Genomic DNA, 18,331 nt, shown 5'->3' with positions numbered 1-18,331 from the left:
AAATTATTTAGTGTAAATTAAATAATACGGCCTCTGATCAGAATCAGAATCAGAATCAGAAGTATTTTATTGCCAAGTAGGTTTACACCTACAAGGAGTTTGCTCTGGTAATTGGTGCTTACAATTAACATAGAAACATAAAAACACAATAAATACAACATACATAGGAAAGCAATGAAAAATAGAAAACCAGTATATATTTACTCACTGTTTACTTCTTATTTACTCACTTTTTTCCATACAAAGTAACATTTATTTCGACATAAACATTTCTGAATAAAAATATATAAAAGATAAAGATGTAAAAAGTGATATGCAAAATGCAAAACAGTAAACAGTGTCCGATTGCAATGTGATGCAGTATAGTATAATATGATGTAATGTGTTAATTTAACACATCCTAAAGGTGTGGGGGCGGAATAAAAGTCTGAGTCAGGTGGGGGTCCCGGGCCTTGTTTATGAGGCCAACTGCAGCCGGGAAGAAGCTGGTCTTGTGGCGGGAGGTTTTGGTCCTGATGGCCCGCAGCCTCCTGCCCGAGGGAAGAACTTCAAATAGTTTGTGACCCGGGTGGCAGGGATCAGCCACAATCTTACCTGCCCGCCTCAGGGTCCTAGAGGCAAACAGGTCCTGAAGAGATGGCAGATTGCAGCCGATCACCTTCTCAGCAGAACGGATGATCCGCTGCAGCCTCCTTTTGTCGTTGGCAGTGGCAGCAGCGAACCAGATGGAGATGGAGGAGGTGAGGATGGACTCGATGATGCAGGTGTAGAAGTGCACCATCATTGTCTTTGGCAGGTTGAATTTCTTCAGCGTCCGCAGGAAGTACATCCTCTGCTGACCTCTTTTGGTAATGGAGCTGATGTTCAGCTCCCATTTGAGGTCCTGGGAGATGATGGTGCCCAGGAAGCGGAAGGACTCCGCAGTGACGACTGGGGCGTCTCTCAGGGTGATGGGGGTGGGTGGGGCTGGGTTCCTTCTGAAGTCCACAACCATCTCCACTGTTTTCAGAGCGTTGAGCTCCAGGTTGTTCCGGTCACACCAGGTCACCAGATGGTCAATCTCCCACCTGTAGGCGGACTCATCCCCATCAGAGATTAGCCCAATGAGGGTGGTGTCATCCGCGAACTTAAGGAGTTTGACGGACTGGTGACTGGAGGTGCAGCTGTTGGTATACAGGGAGAAGAGAAGAGGGGAAAGAACACAGCCTTGAGGGGAACCGGTGCTGATGGATCTGAGTTCAGAGAGATGCTTCCCCAGCCTCACGTGTTGCAGACAGGAAGTCAGTGATCCACCTGCAGGTGGAGTCAGGCACACTCAGCTGGGAGAGTGTCAATACTTTGGCACAATCCCACAATATAAGAGGGGTCGTTTCAGGCGAGGTATTGATAGTCAAGAATTCCTTGAGTTCTGCTGTGATAAAGGAGGTAAATTCTTAATCCTTAAGGAGAGATGCATTAGGTCTCCACTGTTTAGATTTTGGTCTGTGGCCTATGTCACATTTTAATACCACAGGTGCGTGATCAGATACAGTTATAGGCAGAATCTCAATGTCTACTATCCTATGTAGCTCTGCTTTAGTGATAAAGAAATAATCAATCCTTGAATAGGATGTATGTCTGCTTGAATAGATGGTCAAATCCCTGCGTCTCGGAAGCTTGCTTCTCCATATATCTACAAGGCCTGCTTCCAGGGATTGGTATTTAAGCATTCTACTCATTCTAGAGAGTGGAGCTTTAGAAGCAGGTTGTTGGTCGATTAATTTTGACATTACACTATTCAGGTCTCCTCACATCATTAGTAGTCCTGAACTATATTGTACGCTCTTATTGAGCAATGTCCTGATAAAGCCAGGCTCGTCTTCATTAGGTGCATATGCATTTATAAGGGACACTTCTATCCCGTCAATTAAACCATTATCTATAATATATCACCCCTTGGTATCTTTATGTACCAGTGTTTGTGTGAAATAAATTTGTCTGTATGTAAGTATGGATACAGGCTTTCCTGTAGGAATGCAATGTGACTAATGGCTTGTTTCATCTGATGCAGAATTTTCTTTCGCTCTAACAGAGCTATGGAGACCTTTGAAATGATAGCTTATAACTTTTAGTGGATCCATTACGTACGATATGCAATTTGCATATTTTGGGAGTTTGTGCAAAGAGATGGGAAGCAGAAGTATCAACATGTGATGACCGGAAGTGTCATCACATGGGTCATGTTTCCTATTATGTGGAGTGTGGGGAGTTGGACCTGGTCTCTAGCCACTTAGGGCAAGCAGCAATGTTGCACAGTCGAGATTGAATTGACTATGCTATGGGTGTGCTAACATAAGGAATAGAGAAAGAAGGAAGGAAAAGAAAAGAAAGTAGACGCATGAAAGGACAGTGTCGAGTAATTGCCATTTAGGCCCCTGCAGTACCTGGCATAGGTTTGTAATGTCAAACAGCTCCTCATGTTAAAATAGTGTCTGAGTTGCATGCAGAGCTAATAGTCTCCTCTTAGGGTAGCTGCCAGTGAATAGAGTGGAATGATAAAAATACTATTAATAGAAATAACAAGCACAATATAAGCAAGAAGGGTTTGTGTTCCCAGGTGTGATTTGAGTAATATTCAAAAATATATATTTAAATACAAAATAAAGTATGAAATAATGGGCCAAAATGTGAAAGTGCAAAACTCACTGGGCAGTCCTTGCTGTGATTAACAGTGCCGGTAGGGATATATTCAGTCTCCAGCGTCAGTAGATGGGATAAATTTATTCTGGGAATACTCCATGGCTTTGCTGGGATCCAGAAAGTCCTCGTCTTTGTTGTTGTGTGAAATGCGGAGTCTGGCTGGCTACAGTAGACAATAGCGGTCTCTTTTCCTTCCTCGTAGGGCTTTCTCTATGTCTGTGAACAGGGCTCAGGCTTTGGCGACGCTGGGTGTGTAGTCTGGGAAGATAGCGATCTGGTTCCCGTTGTACACCAGCGTTGCTGTCTCGGGCTCTCCTCAGGATCTCTACAGCATCTTCGTCATTGTGTTATTGAGCTATGATCACTCGTTGTTTCTCCCAGTCTCCTGGTTTCCTGATGGTGAATGTGCGGTACGGTCAGTCGATCTTTATGTCCCGGTCCCATCTGCAGGACTTCTCTGATAACTTTGGCAACTGTTTTGTGGGAGCTGGAGTCCGGTTGCTCTTGAATGCCGGTTATTCGGATATTACACCGTCTCGATCTCCCCTCCATGTCCTCGCATCGGTCTGTTAAGTTGTCACCCGTCTATGAAGGCTGCTTACCGTAGCTTGTTGTGCCTCCACCACGTTGGACCATGTTGATAAGCCGCCCTTCATGTCTTTTATGTTGGTTTTCATGTGATCAACTTCTGCTTGGATGGCGGTCGTGTTATTAGCAATTTCGGACCGCACACTTGTAATTCGGACTTGAGGGCATTTAAATCTTCCGCTAGCCGTTTTTTAAGTGACTCTCTTATAATTTTGGAAATCTCTCCCTTTTGGAAAGATAAGATGTCCGCTTTAATTCTTTCAGTGGCCATACATTAGCTTTCACTTTGTGTGGGGGAGGTTTGGTCCGGGTCACCTCGTGGTCTCTGTCTCATGGTTCTTGTAAGCCGCAATTACATTTAAGTTCCCTGTTTTGGGCCAACTTTTGCAAAAAAATTTTTTTCAAAGTTTCCTAAATTCCTGAGCTTAACTTCCCATGGAAAGTTTCCGAACATTTACCGGAAATTGTCCGCCCCTTTGCAACCCTAATTTTTAGCCGTGGTTTCTTTGCTGGATATTTGAAAAAGTGGTGGATATGGAGCGACGCCTGCGAGCTAGTTCAGGCACCCAACTCGAGCTGCGCTGCTCCAATCATGTGACATATATCATGTGACAAACCTCACTCTCCACAACCATCTATAATACACACCCACCTTAGCAGGTGGGCTATTTAAGCAGAGAGAAATTTCCCATCATCCCCTTTGCCAGTTGCTACAGCCCCTCCACCACCCCAACATCCACCTGTGTGCTCCGACGGGGGGTTACAAGTATTTGCTCATCACTCCCATCATTCCTGTGTATCAAATGGGGGAGTGATTAAGTTGTAGCCTAGTCGCCAAACACGAAACCTGTTCTACTTTCTACAGTAAAAATTTGAACGCGAGTTGTCTGACTGAACTGCATTCAAATACTTCTACACTAAATCTTGAATGACAACACTGGCTTTGAAACACCAGGCCTATGTTGTTAACACAATAATTGCTGCAGTATACTCCAAAACTCCAGGGGCCAAGCCCAGACACCAAACATTCTGTGAAGAAGTTTGATGGAAGTCTGGAAATTCAAGAGGCTGGAACACCTATTTGTCTTTGTATTTAATAAGGGGATTTCTGCAGAAAGGATCAACACAGAGTCACAAGGATCTCAGGACTAAAGGCTCTCTCTCTGAGTATGCGCAGTTTGAGAAAGAAATCTAAACACAGGAAACTGATTTACATATGTTTCCTTTGGAGATAAGCACATATACATTCAGTTGTTTGTGGCGGGTCTAAATGGTCTGACAGTTTTCAGGTCATACACAGTTCAGACCATTAAAACAGTCCATATAACATAGGTTTCAGGAACACTTAGTCATTTTTCCACTACAGAAGTATGAAGAAATCAGCCATATTTACCATCACATCACAAACCAACATGACTACACGCAAACAGCCCTCTGTTGCCCAAGGTTACAGCATCTCACAACGTAGGAACAGCTGATCTGTGTATGGCTGATGAAAGGGAAAAGTCCACTGTTATGTCTGTGTCTCGTTTTGATCAACCGTTCATACAGCATGGAAAAGTTCATACAGGAAGCACACAGAAGTGCTCGAAAAATTTGTAAGTGAGACTGGACTTCGAGAACGTTCAAGCAGCAAGCACTATACAACAAGAACACAAAAGAGCAGGGGTCGTGTGCCATCGTCGGGGGCAAGGTGAGGTTGTGTTCTGAATAGAGATGTCACGAGAACCGATACTTACGATACCATTCGATGCTAAAATAACAAAACACCGACGATGCCCGTTTTTTTTAAGCACCGTGAGCGCCGATACCAGCTGTTAGCATTGGTGCTGCGCCTCTTATGGAGCTGCAGCGCTGATCTCTGTGCAGCTGAGACCAGAGAAACTCTGTGTTTTCACTGTTTCCACTGATAAGAAGCTGCCGATCAGTCAGTGAGTGGCTGCTTCACGTGAACGAGCTCTGATGGAATCTTAGAAAATCCTCTTTTTTTTTACCGTGGTATCGAAATTGGCATCGAGAATCGTGTTATTTTACTGGTATTGGCTAGGGATGTCCCGATCCGATATTGATATCGGAAATCAGTCCGATATCAGCCAAAAAAGTGAATATCGGATTTTATCGGACTGAATCTAAAAACTCCGATATAAGCTGTCCATTTACCGCTCCAGGACTTCTATAATAGGTGACTCTGGTTTGATCACACTCCAACACAGTAGGTGGTAATGCCCCTTAATTAACGTTGGTGCCGGCCGCGGAAGAAGAGCGTCTCTGATCCAGCATGCACAGCCCACGTGATCACAACAACGACAACGTGTGTGCCTGCAGCAAGGTGTAGTGATGTCGGCTGTGTGGAAGTATTTTACCGTAAACTCGGACAAAGACGTTGCAGCTAAATGCAACATTTGTCAGGCGCAAGTGTCCCGTGGAGGGACAGAACCGGGAAGATTCAACACAAGCAACCTCATCGCACATTTGAAAAAACACCACAAAAAAGACCATGAGGATTTTCGCGAGAGCAGCAAGGCGAAGCAACAAGCCTCTGGCTCGCTTCAGCAACCCACGCTGGCCGAAAGCTTTGCAAGACGTGACAAACTACCACGGGACAGCAAAAAGGCAATGGCCATAACAGAAAAGATAGCCCAGTTTATTGTGCTTGATGACCAGCCCCTGTCGGTGGTGAGTAATGTCGGGTTTAAACGCTTAATGGAGCACCTCGAACCTCGCTACATTATTCCTAGCCGCCACTACATTGTAGACAAAACTATACCCCGGATGCAAGAAGAGGTTAAAAAGTGTATTGCCGCACACGTGGAGAAGGCAAATGCTATAAGCTTCACCACCGACATCTGGAGCTCAGACCATCGTCCGCTGTCTCTGTTGAGCCTGACTGCGCACTGGGTGGACACTGACTTCACACTGCAGAGAGCAGTGTTACATGCACGTGAATTCAGGGGATCGCACACAGCTGATGCAATCATGCACGCCATGGAGGAGATGCTGCATAACTGGAAGATTGAGAAAAATAAGGTCCATGTCGTTTTAAGAGACAATGCTGCTAACATGAAAAAGGCAATGAATCAGCTAGGTGTGTCAAGCTTAGGATGTTTTGCTCACACTCTTCAGCTTGTAGTCCATGAAGGGGTCTTGTCACAGCGAGCTGTAAGTGATGCACTAGCCAACGGGAGAAAAATAGTGGGCCACTTCAAACATTCCCCCAAGGCTTATTCAAGCCTTGAAGACCTGCAAATAGAGCTGAATGTCACACCAAAACGTCTCCAGCAGGATGTCCAGACACGATGGAGCAGTACGTAGTACATGATTGACAGCCTCATTCATCAAAAACGGCCACTGCATGCCTACTCATCTGAAGAAAACCACACCCTGCCAGCCATTCTAACAGCAAACCAGTGGGGGCTGTTAGAGAAGACCTCAAAGGTTCTGACCCCCTTTGAAGAGCTAACAACTCTAGTCAGTGCCGCCTCTGCTACCACAGCCGATGTCATCCCCTCTGTCCATGCACTGGTACGGTTTCTCAGTAAGGAGAGTGAAGATGATCATGGGATCCTAACTATGAAAGCCACCCTTCTGGATGCAGTCCACAGACGTTTCAGGCATATGGAATCCGAGCCCCTCTACACCGTGGCAACACTGCTGGATCCACGTTATAAAGACAAGTAAGGGAATTTATGTTAAATTCTTACATTTATTTAGCCTAATCTGATGAGTTGAGTTGGTTGTAGCCTATGTGACTGTGTTGTGACTGCATAAAATAAGATTACAGGTTACAGATTAGAATCACTGTTTACATTATCATGACTGTGTTTCTTTCTGTAAGCACAAATGTGTGGGGACTGGGTTTGAAAAGCTCTAAAATATACATTATTATTACATTATTTTATATATTTTATATTTATGCCAGGTACTTCACAAACCCGGAAAACCTGGGACATGCAAAAGCAGCGTTAAAGGCAGCGGTATGTAAAGTAGAAGAAGAGCTGAAGACCACGCCTCCACCTGATGTGACTGAGCCAGTGAACAAGACTCCACGGATGGCGGGTGCAAGCAGCAGCCTTGGCAGCATCTTTGACGAAATACTGGAGGAGAGCAGCACAGCAGCAGGTCCGTCTGACCAGATCACCACAGGGGCAATCTGTGAAATGGAGAGCTACTTCTGTGAGGCTCCGATTGAACGGAAGAGCAACCCTTTACACTACTGGAGCCTAAACCAAGCTCGACTCCCCACCATGGCAGCAACAGCAGCTAAATTCCTCTGTGCTCTCTGCACGAGTGTGGAGAGTGAAAGGCTCTTCAGCACAGCGTCAATTATCATTGAGGAGCACAGGAGCAGGCTGACAGCACAGCATGCTGAAATGCTTATCTTCTTAAAAAAAAATCTCCACATTATGCTCGGACTGCAGAAAGTGGAGAAGGAGGAGGAGGAGTAGTAAGGGTAGTCAGCACTGACTGATTATTATTTGTTTTATGTTCTTGTTATTAGAGTGATATGTTTATTGTGTTTACACTCTATTCTTCAGTGAAGACTAAGAGTAATTACTACATTGTTTTGGGCACAGTCAGTCAGTGAAACTGGAGCTGTGTGAACTCTTAACTTAGAGCAGTTGGACAGTGGACAATATTGTGTTGTTTTTGTTGTTTTTGTCCCTGCCCACAGTTGTTTCCAACATATGCTGACAGTAGAAAAATAACTGAAGTGAACTTGAATTGTTTGCACTTTAAAATTTAATTTATTCTATTCAATTGTATAATGATGTTGGTAACCAGTGGTTATTTTGCACTTTAAATATAACATTTTGTTTTTATTGGATTTGTTGAGGTAATACTCTTATGTTGAAGGTTAAAATTTATGTAACCAATTGGTTAATAAAAAATGGGTCAGTTTTTCCTATACCTACTGTTGCTGACTATTGTTTTCTGTTATATCACTACAACATCAGTAACAGTAACATCACTTTATCAAGCCTTTTCTAACATTCCACACAACAAAATAAGGAATAAATATATGTATGATTTGTGCCTATATCGTATCGTATTGATATCGGTATCGGCCAATACTCAAGGCTACAATATCGGTATCGTATCGGAAGTGAAAAAGTTGTATCGGGACATCCCTAGTATTGGCACAGACTACTGAATTTTGGGTATCGTGACAACCCTAGCTCTGAACTGTCAATGCTCAGTAAACTGTAATGCTCAGTAAACAGTGGTGTTGAATTTGACTCAAACTTTAACAAATCTGACAATAACAAGTTAATAAAAAGGTACATTAAGTGTGTTTAACCCCTACTACATCCCTGTTTGAATGTTAGATACCACCCTGTGTAGCAGAGAGCGCTCTTGATAGGCCTTTTAGGTTGTTAGGCATTTGCTTTTGTGTTTTGTGCAATGTTGTGTGAAGTGTGATGAATAGATACCTAAACATAGCAGTTCAAGTTATTTCAAGAATACGCAGGATGTATTCATGAGTTTGCCAGGATCTTTTATGTAGGGACTGTCTGAACCTAACTATCAATCTCTTAAACGTAGAAAAACACCCTCTAGATTCCACAACCAGATTCTACAGTGGCATTGTTTCTGTGGTATTCAGAAAGGTGAAAGAATCTGGTCGCTTTGACCCTGTGAAAAAATTCAACTTCTTTATCTGCTTTGTAATTTTTTGTATAGGAAGTCTCCAAAATATTTTCTTTTATGTTTGCTTCTGTTAAGGCCAATGTATGCTTCTCCGAGTCCGTTATGGACGGACGGATCAGACGGACACTTTTTGATTTATAGTTCTCCGGTGCTGAAAACAATTGGGCGCCAGAACAGTAGGTGGCACAACGGAAGACGAGCTTAGAGAAGCCTACCTCATGAGTTCTCAGAAGAAGTCCACGTTCATAGTTTACCTGCTCCCGGCTTTTCACACACACAGTGTACGATGGTATCTAAATTAAATAAAGCGACACCCAGCGGGTCAAAATGCTTATTTTATCGTTTCTTAGCACAAAGGTTCCCCGGTCTTGTTTCCGAACTGTGTTGCTAATTCCACTACTTGAAGCTACATGGAGGCAACTAGCTTCCCCCCAGCTTCCACACACAGTCAGCAGGGACTCCGGATACTAACTACTACCAAGTGTTTGCTTCTAAGCTGTCGGTGTTTGACAAATAGTGTCATGATAGCCGTGGAATTAAAGTCATGACAGCATGTTTTTGCACAGTTACCGCCGCAGTTAGCATGGTGGCTAGGACGCTAGTGCCGTTATGAAAGTTCGTTATAACCTAATGTGACATGCTGTAAGTGCTCTAACCAGCCACCGTCAGCCGGACAGCTCCGCTGGCTTAACACACTTGTCACATTAATCGTAGAATCGTAGTTGTGTTTGGGTTTATTGTGATATAGGAAATGAAACAGGAAGTTTGAGGTCCGGAAAGGATGTCGTTTTCCGAAATACTGTCGTTAGCGGACCAATCACAGCCAATGGCTGTCCGTAGGCTCTCCGCCCTGCCGACATGTAGTTAGAAAAATCAGAGCTGCACAAAGAGCTCTCCGAGGAGCCCGTAGAGGGCGTTCCATGGCAAAGAAGGCAGTCCTATCTGTCCGTATCCGTCAAAACGGAGAAGCATACATTGGCCTTTACTGTTGGCTGAACAAGTTAATTCACTGTGTGTGTGTGTGTGTGTGTGTGTGTGTGTGTGTGTGTGAACTATTATTAGTAGTAGATTATTGTATTTATATTCAACCACTCTACTACAGTTCGATGGGGAAATAATGAGGTCCCTCCTTTTGATTGACAACTACAACTGTTTACCGATAAAATAAACTGTAAGATTGTAGCCCTGTGTTTAGATTACACATAATGCAGCATAATTTAGAACAAGTTTATTTTTAGTGAATGCTACTGACACATATATGCACCAGTGCTAAAAATAGTATGACATTCACAAGGTTTAAGTTTGAATCATTTTGCTACTAATCCTACTTCTACCACTGCCAATGTATATCATTGGGAAACCGGGAAAATATTTTAGTGCAGAGCCACAAATCACTCTGTTGAAGTTCACCTGCAGCTTCCTCTGGAGCAATAACAGCGCTAATTTGTCCTTAGCTCTACATCTACCAAGTTTCTTTCCCCTTTCTTTGCAAATCGTAGAGTAAATCAGGAAAATGTCCATTTCTGTGCTTGTGCAGGATCATGTTCTGTTCTGTTCTTTGGTGGCAATAGTCATTATGAGCATGTGTTCAATCTTTGTAAACTCCAATAATCAAGTCTATCACAAGCCTCACTTTAGTAAAGAACTGTTTCCCCTTTCTTCAGAAAGGGAGTATACAGAATAATTACAATAGATTCAAAATAGTAAACTAATGAATAATCACATTTCCGTCATACTATAATCCTGTGAACAGTTGCCTTAGTTACAAAATTCAGAGGTAATCCTGGTGTGTCCTTGTTTTCAGGCTGGGTGAGGAGGTGGCAGGTCTCTTCCTGCAGGCATCGCCTTGCGCTGGGATTGGTCCTGGACTAGCTCGGGTGAGAGATTCGGGCTACGACTCCCTCCATCTCCGGCTCAGTGTTCTGGACAGACTGGTGCATACACATGCTGTGTGGTTACAGCTGTTTCTCAGCCACCAGGATGCCACCATCATGCTACAGAACCAGCCCACAGGGGTGAGGGAACAGCAGCGACTGCGGCTTCTTGTATTCAATGCTTTCACTCAAAGTTCAACAAGCACACATAGAAACAGTAAACACAATACAAGAAACAAAATGCAATACAGTACAACACCATAAACCACATCCTCCTTCATCACTGCTACAATTACCTCTTCAACACTTTATAGGTTCTGATGGAAATCTGGAAATACAAGAGGCTGGAACACCATATTTGTCTTTGTGTATTTAATAAGGGTCTTTCTGCAGAAGGTTCAACAAAGAGAGTCACAAGGATCTCAGTGAAGATGCAGGACAGTCAACTACAATGATCTTACATAGGATGACTAAGGCTACCTCTCTCAGCCAATCCAGACTGGTTCTGAAGGCCCAGGGAGAGAGCTATCTAAACACAGACAACTGATTTACATGTGTTTCCTTTGGAGATAAGCACATATACATTCAGTTCTTTGGGAAGTCTAAAGGGTCTGACAGTTTTCAGGTCATACATAGTTCAGACAATTGAAACAGTCCAGGTAATAGAGTCTTTGGAGAGTTTGTAAATGTATGTAGATAAACAGATCATAAAACTTACTTTTAGACCATAACATAGGTTTCAGCCACATTTTTTTCCACCACAAGGTGTATAACAGACAATGAGAGCAGATTACTATGTTTCTCAATAATTCAGAAGAGATTTATGTATGTGTTGTAGAGTTGTTGTGATAAGGTGCGCAGATACCTATTACCTAAAAAAGGGCCTGTCCAGAGTTATATTATAAACCCTCTTTTGTTAGGAATTCTGATAAAGAATGGCCACTAAATTTTTCCTTTTCAATCAATCAATCCAATTTTTTTGTATAGCCCATATTCACACACCACAATATGTCTCATAGGGCTTTAACAAGGTGTGACATCCTCTGCCCTTAATCCTCAACAAGAGTAAGGAAAAACTACATTTTAACAGGGTAAAAAGAACGTAGAAGCCTCAGAGAGAGCCATATGTTAGGGATCCATCTCCCAGGACAGACAGAAGTGCAATAGATGTCAAGTGTAAAGGAGAATATCAGCAGGATAAGGGTATTTGCAGCATTGATCAGAATAAACAGTTTGTACCATAATGGAAGTTAAATTAATTGATGGATTATTGTCAGTAATGGTAGAGTATCTGAGGAGACATATTATATATCAAGCAGTGTTGTTGTAATCATAGTCCATGGTCAGCATCCAGCAAGATCATGATCCACCATCAAGATCGGATGCCACTATAGTCCACAGTCATTGTCCACTGTGTGTGGACAAATGTTCAATATATTTATTCTATGATCTCTTGCCAATTTTTCATAGCTGTCAGGATGTCTCTGCTTTGCCACAAATATGGATGAACTGGTCTTGAAAGATAAAAGTCATAAATTAAAGATACAACTCATAATATTCCATCTATCATTGCTGGTGCAAATATTCATCAGTAGAATTGTTTTCAAGTAGTTTGAGTGAGATCTACTTCTAAGTCATCGTACATTACACACCAGTTGGCAGAGTAATGTATACTCAGACCTTATACAGTTTAATGTAAACCCTCTTAAATTATATTTTACTGTAAGAAACTTAAATTGTCCTTTACGTTTGGACTTGTAGAGGAGAGTGGAAGTATAATATAGAATAACTTATACACTACTATGAATATGTGTCCACCCTCCCACTTAAACACACACATAAACAAACACACTCACACACAAAAAACAAAACAATGGTGTTTATCCTGAATCTGTGTTTAGTTTGACAAAAAGTCAAAGCCATTAGCTAACAAAGTCATATGTCACTTAAAATGTGAGACACTGACTGTGAGTGCCACAGTGTTGAAGCCGATGTTTTCACTATAACTTGACGAACCAATCAATAGTGTTCCACTATTATTTTTATTTTCAAATTATATACATTAGATATATTAAATAATTAGGGATGCACCGATTTATCGGCCGAACATCGGTAGCGGCCGATATTCGCCTCGTTTACTGATATCGGCTTATCGGTAATAAACTTGACTTTCACCGATATCATTGGCCGATGTTCATATTTGTGGTAAAACCGTTGGGCACGTGCCGCAGCTGGGGGAGCAGTCCCTCCGTCGCCCTCCTCTCCGCGCCGCCGGAGGCTCAGTGTGCGGCACCGGGAGGTCCTCATCCGGTGGCACCTAACGGCGTCACTGGTGGGGGGGCTTTCTTTCTCTTGTACCGCGGGGCGGTGTCCATCGTTGGAGGGGACCGGGTACGCGGTCAGCGGCGGTCACTCTGGACGCGTGTCGGGCCCTTCTCGTGGATCACCTCAGCTACGGCGCCCGCTGGGGGAACCCTCCGGCTGGCGCCTAGCAGCTGACTGAGAACTGGTGCGGACCAGGGGAATCCGACTATTTAATTAAAACAAGCATCGCGAAGGGCCACGGTGGGTGTTGACGCGATGTGATTTCTGCCCGACACTCAAAACAGGTCAAACTGAGGAGGGCTTGTTAAGTTATCTTGACTCACGCAGTGTAACTTGGTGTAAAAAGTATGTATTCATCCGTCTCATGCACAGGTAACAAGGGAATTGACAACATACATCATACACACAGAAGCCGTAACACATCTAATAAACGGGCAATACTGCTACCGTAAATCAATGAGAAGAGCGTTCTCTATAATGATACCTTAACAGGGCTGTTTTAGACAGGGTAAAAAGGTACTGTTTTAAATTACCCTTGTGGTATTTTGACCAAAATATGTTACAGACATTTCATTAAGATCCCAAGGAACCATTTCAACTTGCGGTAAAATGGGCATAATATGTCTCTGTTAAATAAAGTTTAGTTAAATCAAAGATTGTTTCATAAATCTGATTCAATCTGTGCTCATTAAAAGATAAGAGTGATGAAGGGCTGACATTTTTTTAAATAGTGCTTTCTAAATAATGATTTAATTATTTTTCTGACACAAAAGGGTGAATGAATAACAACAAAAAGAAAATAAACAAATATCGGTATCGGTATCGGCTATCGTCCAGATTGTTATTTTAAATATCGGTATCGGCCAAGAATTTCCATATCGGTGCATCCCTATAAATAATACATGTTGGAAGACATGTATCTAATAACAAACCTTGCCATATTACAAATCTTTCACAAATTTCCAAAAATAACAATGCAGTTCATCAGTATTGAGGGAACTTTATTTATTGTATGTTCTGACTTATGTCCTTTCCTGGCCTGCAGATGTTTGTGGTGAGGAAGTCAGCCAGTCTGCAGAGGAAAGTTATATCTCTTCGGATGGACAAAGACTCTGCAGTTCCTGTCAAAGACTTCCCTGTGAAGGAGAGCCAGTACAGTGAGCATCTTGGAACTCTGTTCATATGCCTTTTTTATGTTGCTGTTTTTTGTTCTTTGAAATACACGAGGCTGCCAAACAGGTTTCCTCCTTCAAAAATTTCACACAGGAGCTGTAGACAGTTGAATGAAGTTAGTAAGTGATCAGGGGAAATCCATTTGCAGTCTGTCTCATCCCCACAGCAGTTGCTTTGATTACACACAAAAATATTTGTCTCAGTTACCGAGCTGGAAAGGCCAGGCAGCTAGATTTCGGACAAAGTACTTGTAGTCATGACATTGTCATTAATACGGAAACCTGTAATTATCATATAGGCCTTAATCACTGAGGCACACATACGTTATAAAATACAGAATACATAAATTAAGGTTTTTAAATGCAATGAGAAAATTGTATGTATTTCTCATGCTTAAATTTTTTTTTATTTTCTCCATCTCCAACTATTCCGGTTTGTGCTAATTAGTGAAACTGACATTCACCATAAGAGTTCAACATTAACATAACTATAAACTAACACAAGCAAAAATAAACTTGTTCAAAGTAACCCACTTTTACACCAATCAAACTGTGTCACCAAACATTCTGATTTCCTATGGACTGCAAATTAGTCCACATTTATTTTTTCTACTTTTCTTTACGGTTTCTAATGTGTAAAATGCTAGTTCTACTGAGAACTGTGCACAGTGCATTGATTCATACAGCTCTCTCCCCCCACCTCTCTCTCTCTCTCACAAACAAACAAACAAAACATTGATGATGGACCCTCTTCTCCGTGCACACTGAATCAAAACACGATCATGCGTGAGATGAAGAGTTGTCGTAGGTTACTTGGACAATGAGTATGTTTTGTCAATCCAGACGAACCGTTATCAATTGAAGAGTCTAAAGTGCTCTGGCCATCTGAGCCAGACATATTCGCAAAACATAATATGTAGAAACTTAACAAATTAAATGTTGAAAGGCGGAATGGTACATACATTTTTAATATTTCAATGCCTCAGCCCTTGCTGCCGTAGAAGCTCAAGCTGCAAGAGAGGGTTGGGAAGGGATAGATGTTGCTGATGTAGATGGAGACATAGGAGAAGAAGCGGCGGACTGCAGCAATTTATGGGAGAGATATCCAATACATTTGGACTAATGAGAATTCCTTTTTCAATAATTTGATGTAATAATATCTCAATTACCCAGCCCCCAATATTCCCATAAAAGTGGTGTTTGGAAATGCACATTTATTTAGTTTTTTTTATTCAAATATTGAAGATGCTGCCAACACCATGTTTGACTGTAGGTATGGTGTTACTAAAGTGATGCCCAGTTCCTGGTTTCCTCCACACACGCCTTTATTTTTAATAAATTAACAAAACACTCCAAAAAACTGCTTCGTCATTGTGGAGTATTATGTGTAGATGAGAAAACCTTCCGAATGCACTATATTTCTTGATGGTTTGGTGCAGCTCAACAAAATAAAAGCACACCCTAGCCTACAATATAAATGCTTCTTAGACATACCAAAATATACTTTTTGTACCTGTCTGTACTATAGTCTCTTTGAAGCAGTCACATGGAAATCCTATCCAGTGCGTCTGAGGTTTCAATACAGTAAAGCTTTTTATCACTTTTAAGCCCGTTTGTTGTTCTTTTGTTCTTTGCTCTGTTCTATTTTCAGTCTCTTGAAAAACTGGGTATTTCCACAGGCCCAAACTTTACTAATGTGTACTGTCCTCTGTTGTACCTGCGTTCTCACATTTGACTGCGTCAGCACCAGACTGGCATTTCTTAATGCTTGCGTAGTGGAGATATGTGCTGCGTGGGAAGCACCACCTACTGCAGCTACTGCTGATAATGAGTGTATATTGAATTGTAAGTGACGTTTAAGTTTGGAGCTGTCAGTCGTAAGTGGAGCAGAGACAGTTAATAAAAGAAGTACTCACAGCAGTGGGTTGTGCCGAACAGATACACACTTCTGTGTATGTCTCCTCAAAATGAGAAAAACCTTAGGACCTTTATACACTTTATAGATGTCGAGCATTAAACAGTTTTACTTTTCTTATCCTGAAACCTCTCCCCAAATGCCTGAATTGCCTGAGTTTTACAATCTCACCAGTGTGTTCAGATGTCACTGCAGGCTTTTGTTTTTGCAGTGCAGGAGTTTGCTCGGCGTTAACCCTTTCCAGTTGCACTGTCCAAAGCTCAAACTCAGCAGCGATACCATGTACAACAATGGCTAATTGTGTGGTGTTTGCTTTGTCTATTGTTTCATTGCAGGCATGAAACAAAGAGCTGTGTTCAAATTTTTTTATTGCAGCTCCACAGCATTAACTTTACATAAGAGTCTTTGTAACTTATCCAGTTTAGAGGCTTCTTTCCAGTTGTACCGATGCTGAGATGTGACTTTTCATCAATGCAACTGCATCCCTTTACAATAGACACACTGGGAAGTCTTTTACTTTTTGTCCTTTTCTTTTGGAAAGTGCATCAACTTTTTTTTCATGACATTCGCCAATAGTTTTGTTTAGCGATGACGAGTAACAACTACATTTTTACATCCTGACCTGGATCTGACAGGCATCCCGTCAAGTGGAAACCAACCTGAAGGACATGTTAGTGGACTGTTTTATGTAAAAAAAAAAAAAAAACATTATCCGAGAAAAAGGTATTTGCAATCATGAGAAAAATTTTCTGTTTCTGAGTTGTTGCGTTTTTTGGGGATCTATGAATGGTTTGAATATAGCCTGGACGCCACAGGTTCATCAGACCTGGTCTACAGTCCGTAATTATTTGCATAAAGGCTAACAGAGTTTATCCTATTTTAGACGGGTGTAAGGTTAATCAGATTAAGTTAAATGTTAACAGGGATGAATTCATTGTGAATAGTCACTTGTGATTAATTATTTTATAATAATTTTGATTGTTTCTTTGTTCCTGCAGCTTTCTCGCTGGAGGGATCAGGCCTGAGCTTTGCAGACCTTTTCCGTCTTGTGGCTTTCTGCTGCATCAGCAGGTGACTTCATCATTCATACTTACTAAGGATTACACAAAGTAACGCAAACCACTCATGTGATCCATGTTTAACCCATGTATTTAACACTGTTTAGTATACAACCATAATCAGGTTATCTGAGGCATACAGATATCACATGTTTTTGTCTACAGAAAGTTGTCACCTGTTAGAAATGTCATTAACACACCCAATCTGTCATTGTGAATCAGGGAGGAGCTACTGCTGTATTTTCACATTGCCTTCTACAGACAATATAAGAGTGAGAGTGACTTTCTGCTGAGTTTTCCTAGAGAGCAGGCCAGGGAAACTGCAGAATATCCAGAGGCTCTCTCACTAAGACATTTGTATTCCCACAATACAGCCATCTGGAGAATGTCTGGATGTTATGGAGTTCAGTGTCATTTAAACATTTAAAGTGTCCAGTTTTCACAGAGAGATGAGACTGTATCCTTCAGAAATCTTTAGGTATAAGTTTTAGTTTTGATCACTCAAGTGTCCATGGGGGAAACTTTTGTGAACTACGATGTAAAACCTCTGAAAGGTCTTGTTAAATACTCAGAGGTAGGGGAGCAGCAGGAACATTTCACCCTCCGCCCAATAACCTAGTCTCACTCCTCTTTTACAACTCAGTGACTCACTCACACACTTCTAGGAATAGGTTTTTGGTCCTACCAGTTTTCACCCACTTTTTCCTTTTTCCTAGGGATGTGTTGCCATTCACTCTGAAGCTTCCAGAGGCTATCACTTCAGCCAGAACATCTGCAGATCTTGAGGAGGTTGCTAAACTTGGATCAGGTTTGTGGTTTAATATATTGTATCTTTGGGGGGGCAATCATACAAGGAGGAAGTCTGTTAAGTGACGATAGACTGAAAGTCCTTTTGCAATTTACATGTGGAAATTAATCGCCACAAAACATAGTATGTGTGATGTTACCAGCAGGTATGTCAATGTACATCATAAATAATGATCATAGGTCAGGGAGAGGATTACTATATAATCTGATAAATCCTATGAGAGTATACTGTAGGAATTTATGTGTGCAGATGCATAGTATCTC

General features: G+C 41.9%; 1 protein-coding gene across 1 annotated transcript in view; it reads left to right on the top strand.

The window, feature by feature from the left end:
• The window catches only part of LOC128453446 (ras and Rab interactor 2), a 65,930-nt gene that overhangs the window by 28,374 nt on the left and 19,225 nt on the right, over positions 1–18,331 (top strand). The window contains exons 4-7 of the mRNA XM_053436349.1: positions 10,721–10,931; positions 14,161–14,272; positions 17,201–17,273; positions 17,977–18,068. Of these exons, the coding sequence (XP_053292324.1) occupies positions 10,721–10,931; positions 14,161–14,272; positions 17,201–17,273; positions 17,977–18,068 (488 nt within the window). The remainder of the gene's footprint in view (positions 1–10,720; positions 10,932–14,160; positions 14,273–17,200; positions 17,274–17,976; positions 18,069–18,331) is intronic.

Source organism: Pleuronectes platessa, chromosome 12 (assembly GCF_947347685.1).
Source record: "Pleuronectes platessa chromosome 12, fPlePla1.1, whole genome shotgun sequence".
NCBI lineage: Eukaryota > Metazoa > Chordata > Actinopteri > Pleuronectiformes > Pleuronectidae > Pleuronectes > Pleuronectes platessa.
Note: the sequence above shows the minus strand (reverse complement) of the source record. Positions and strands in the feature narration are given on the sequence as shown.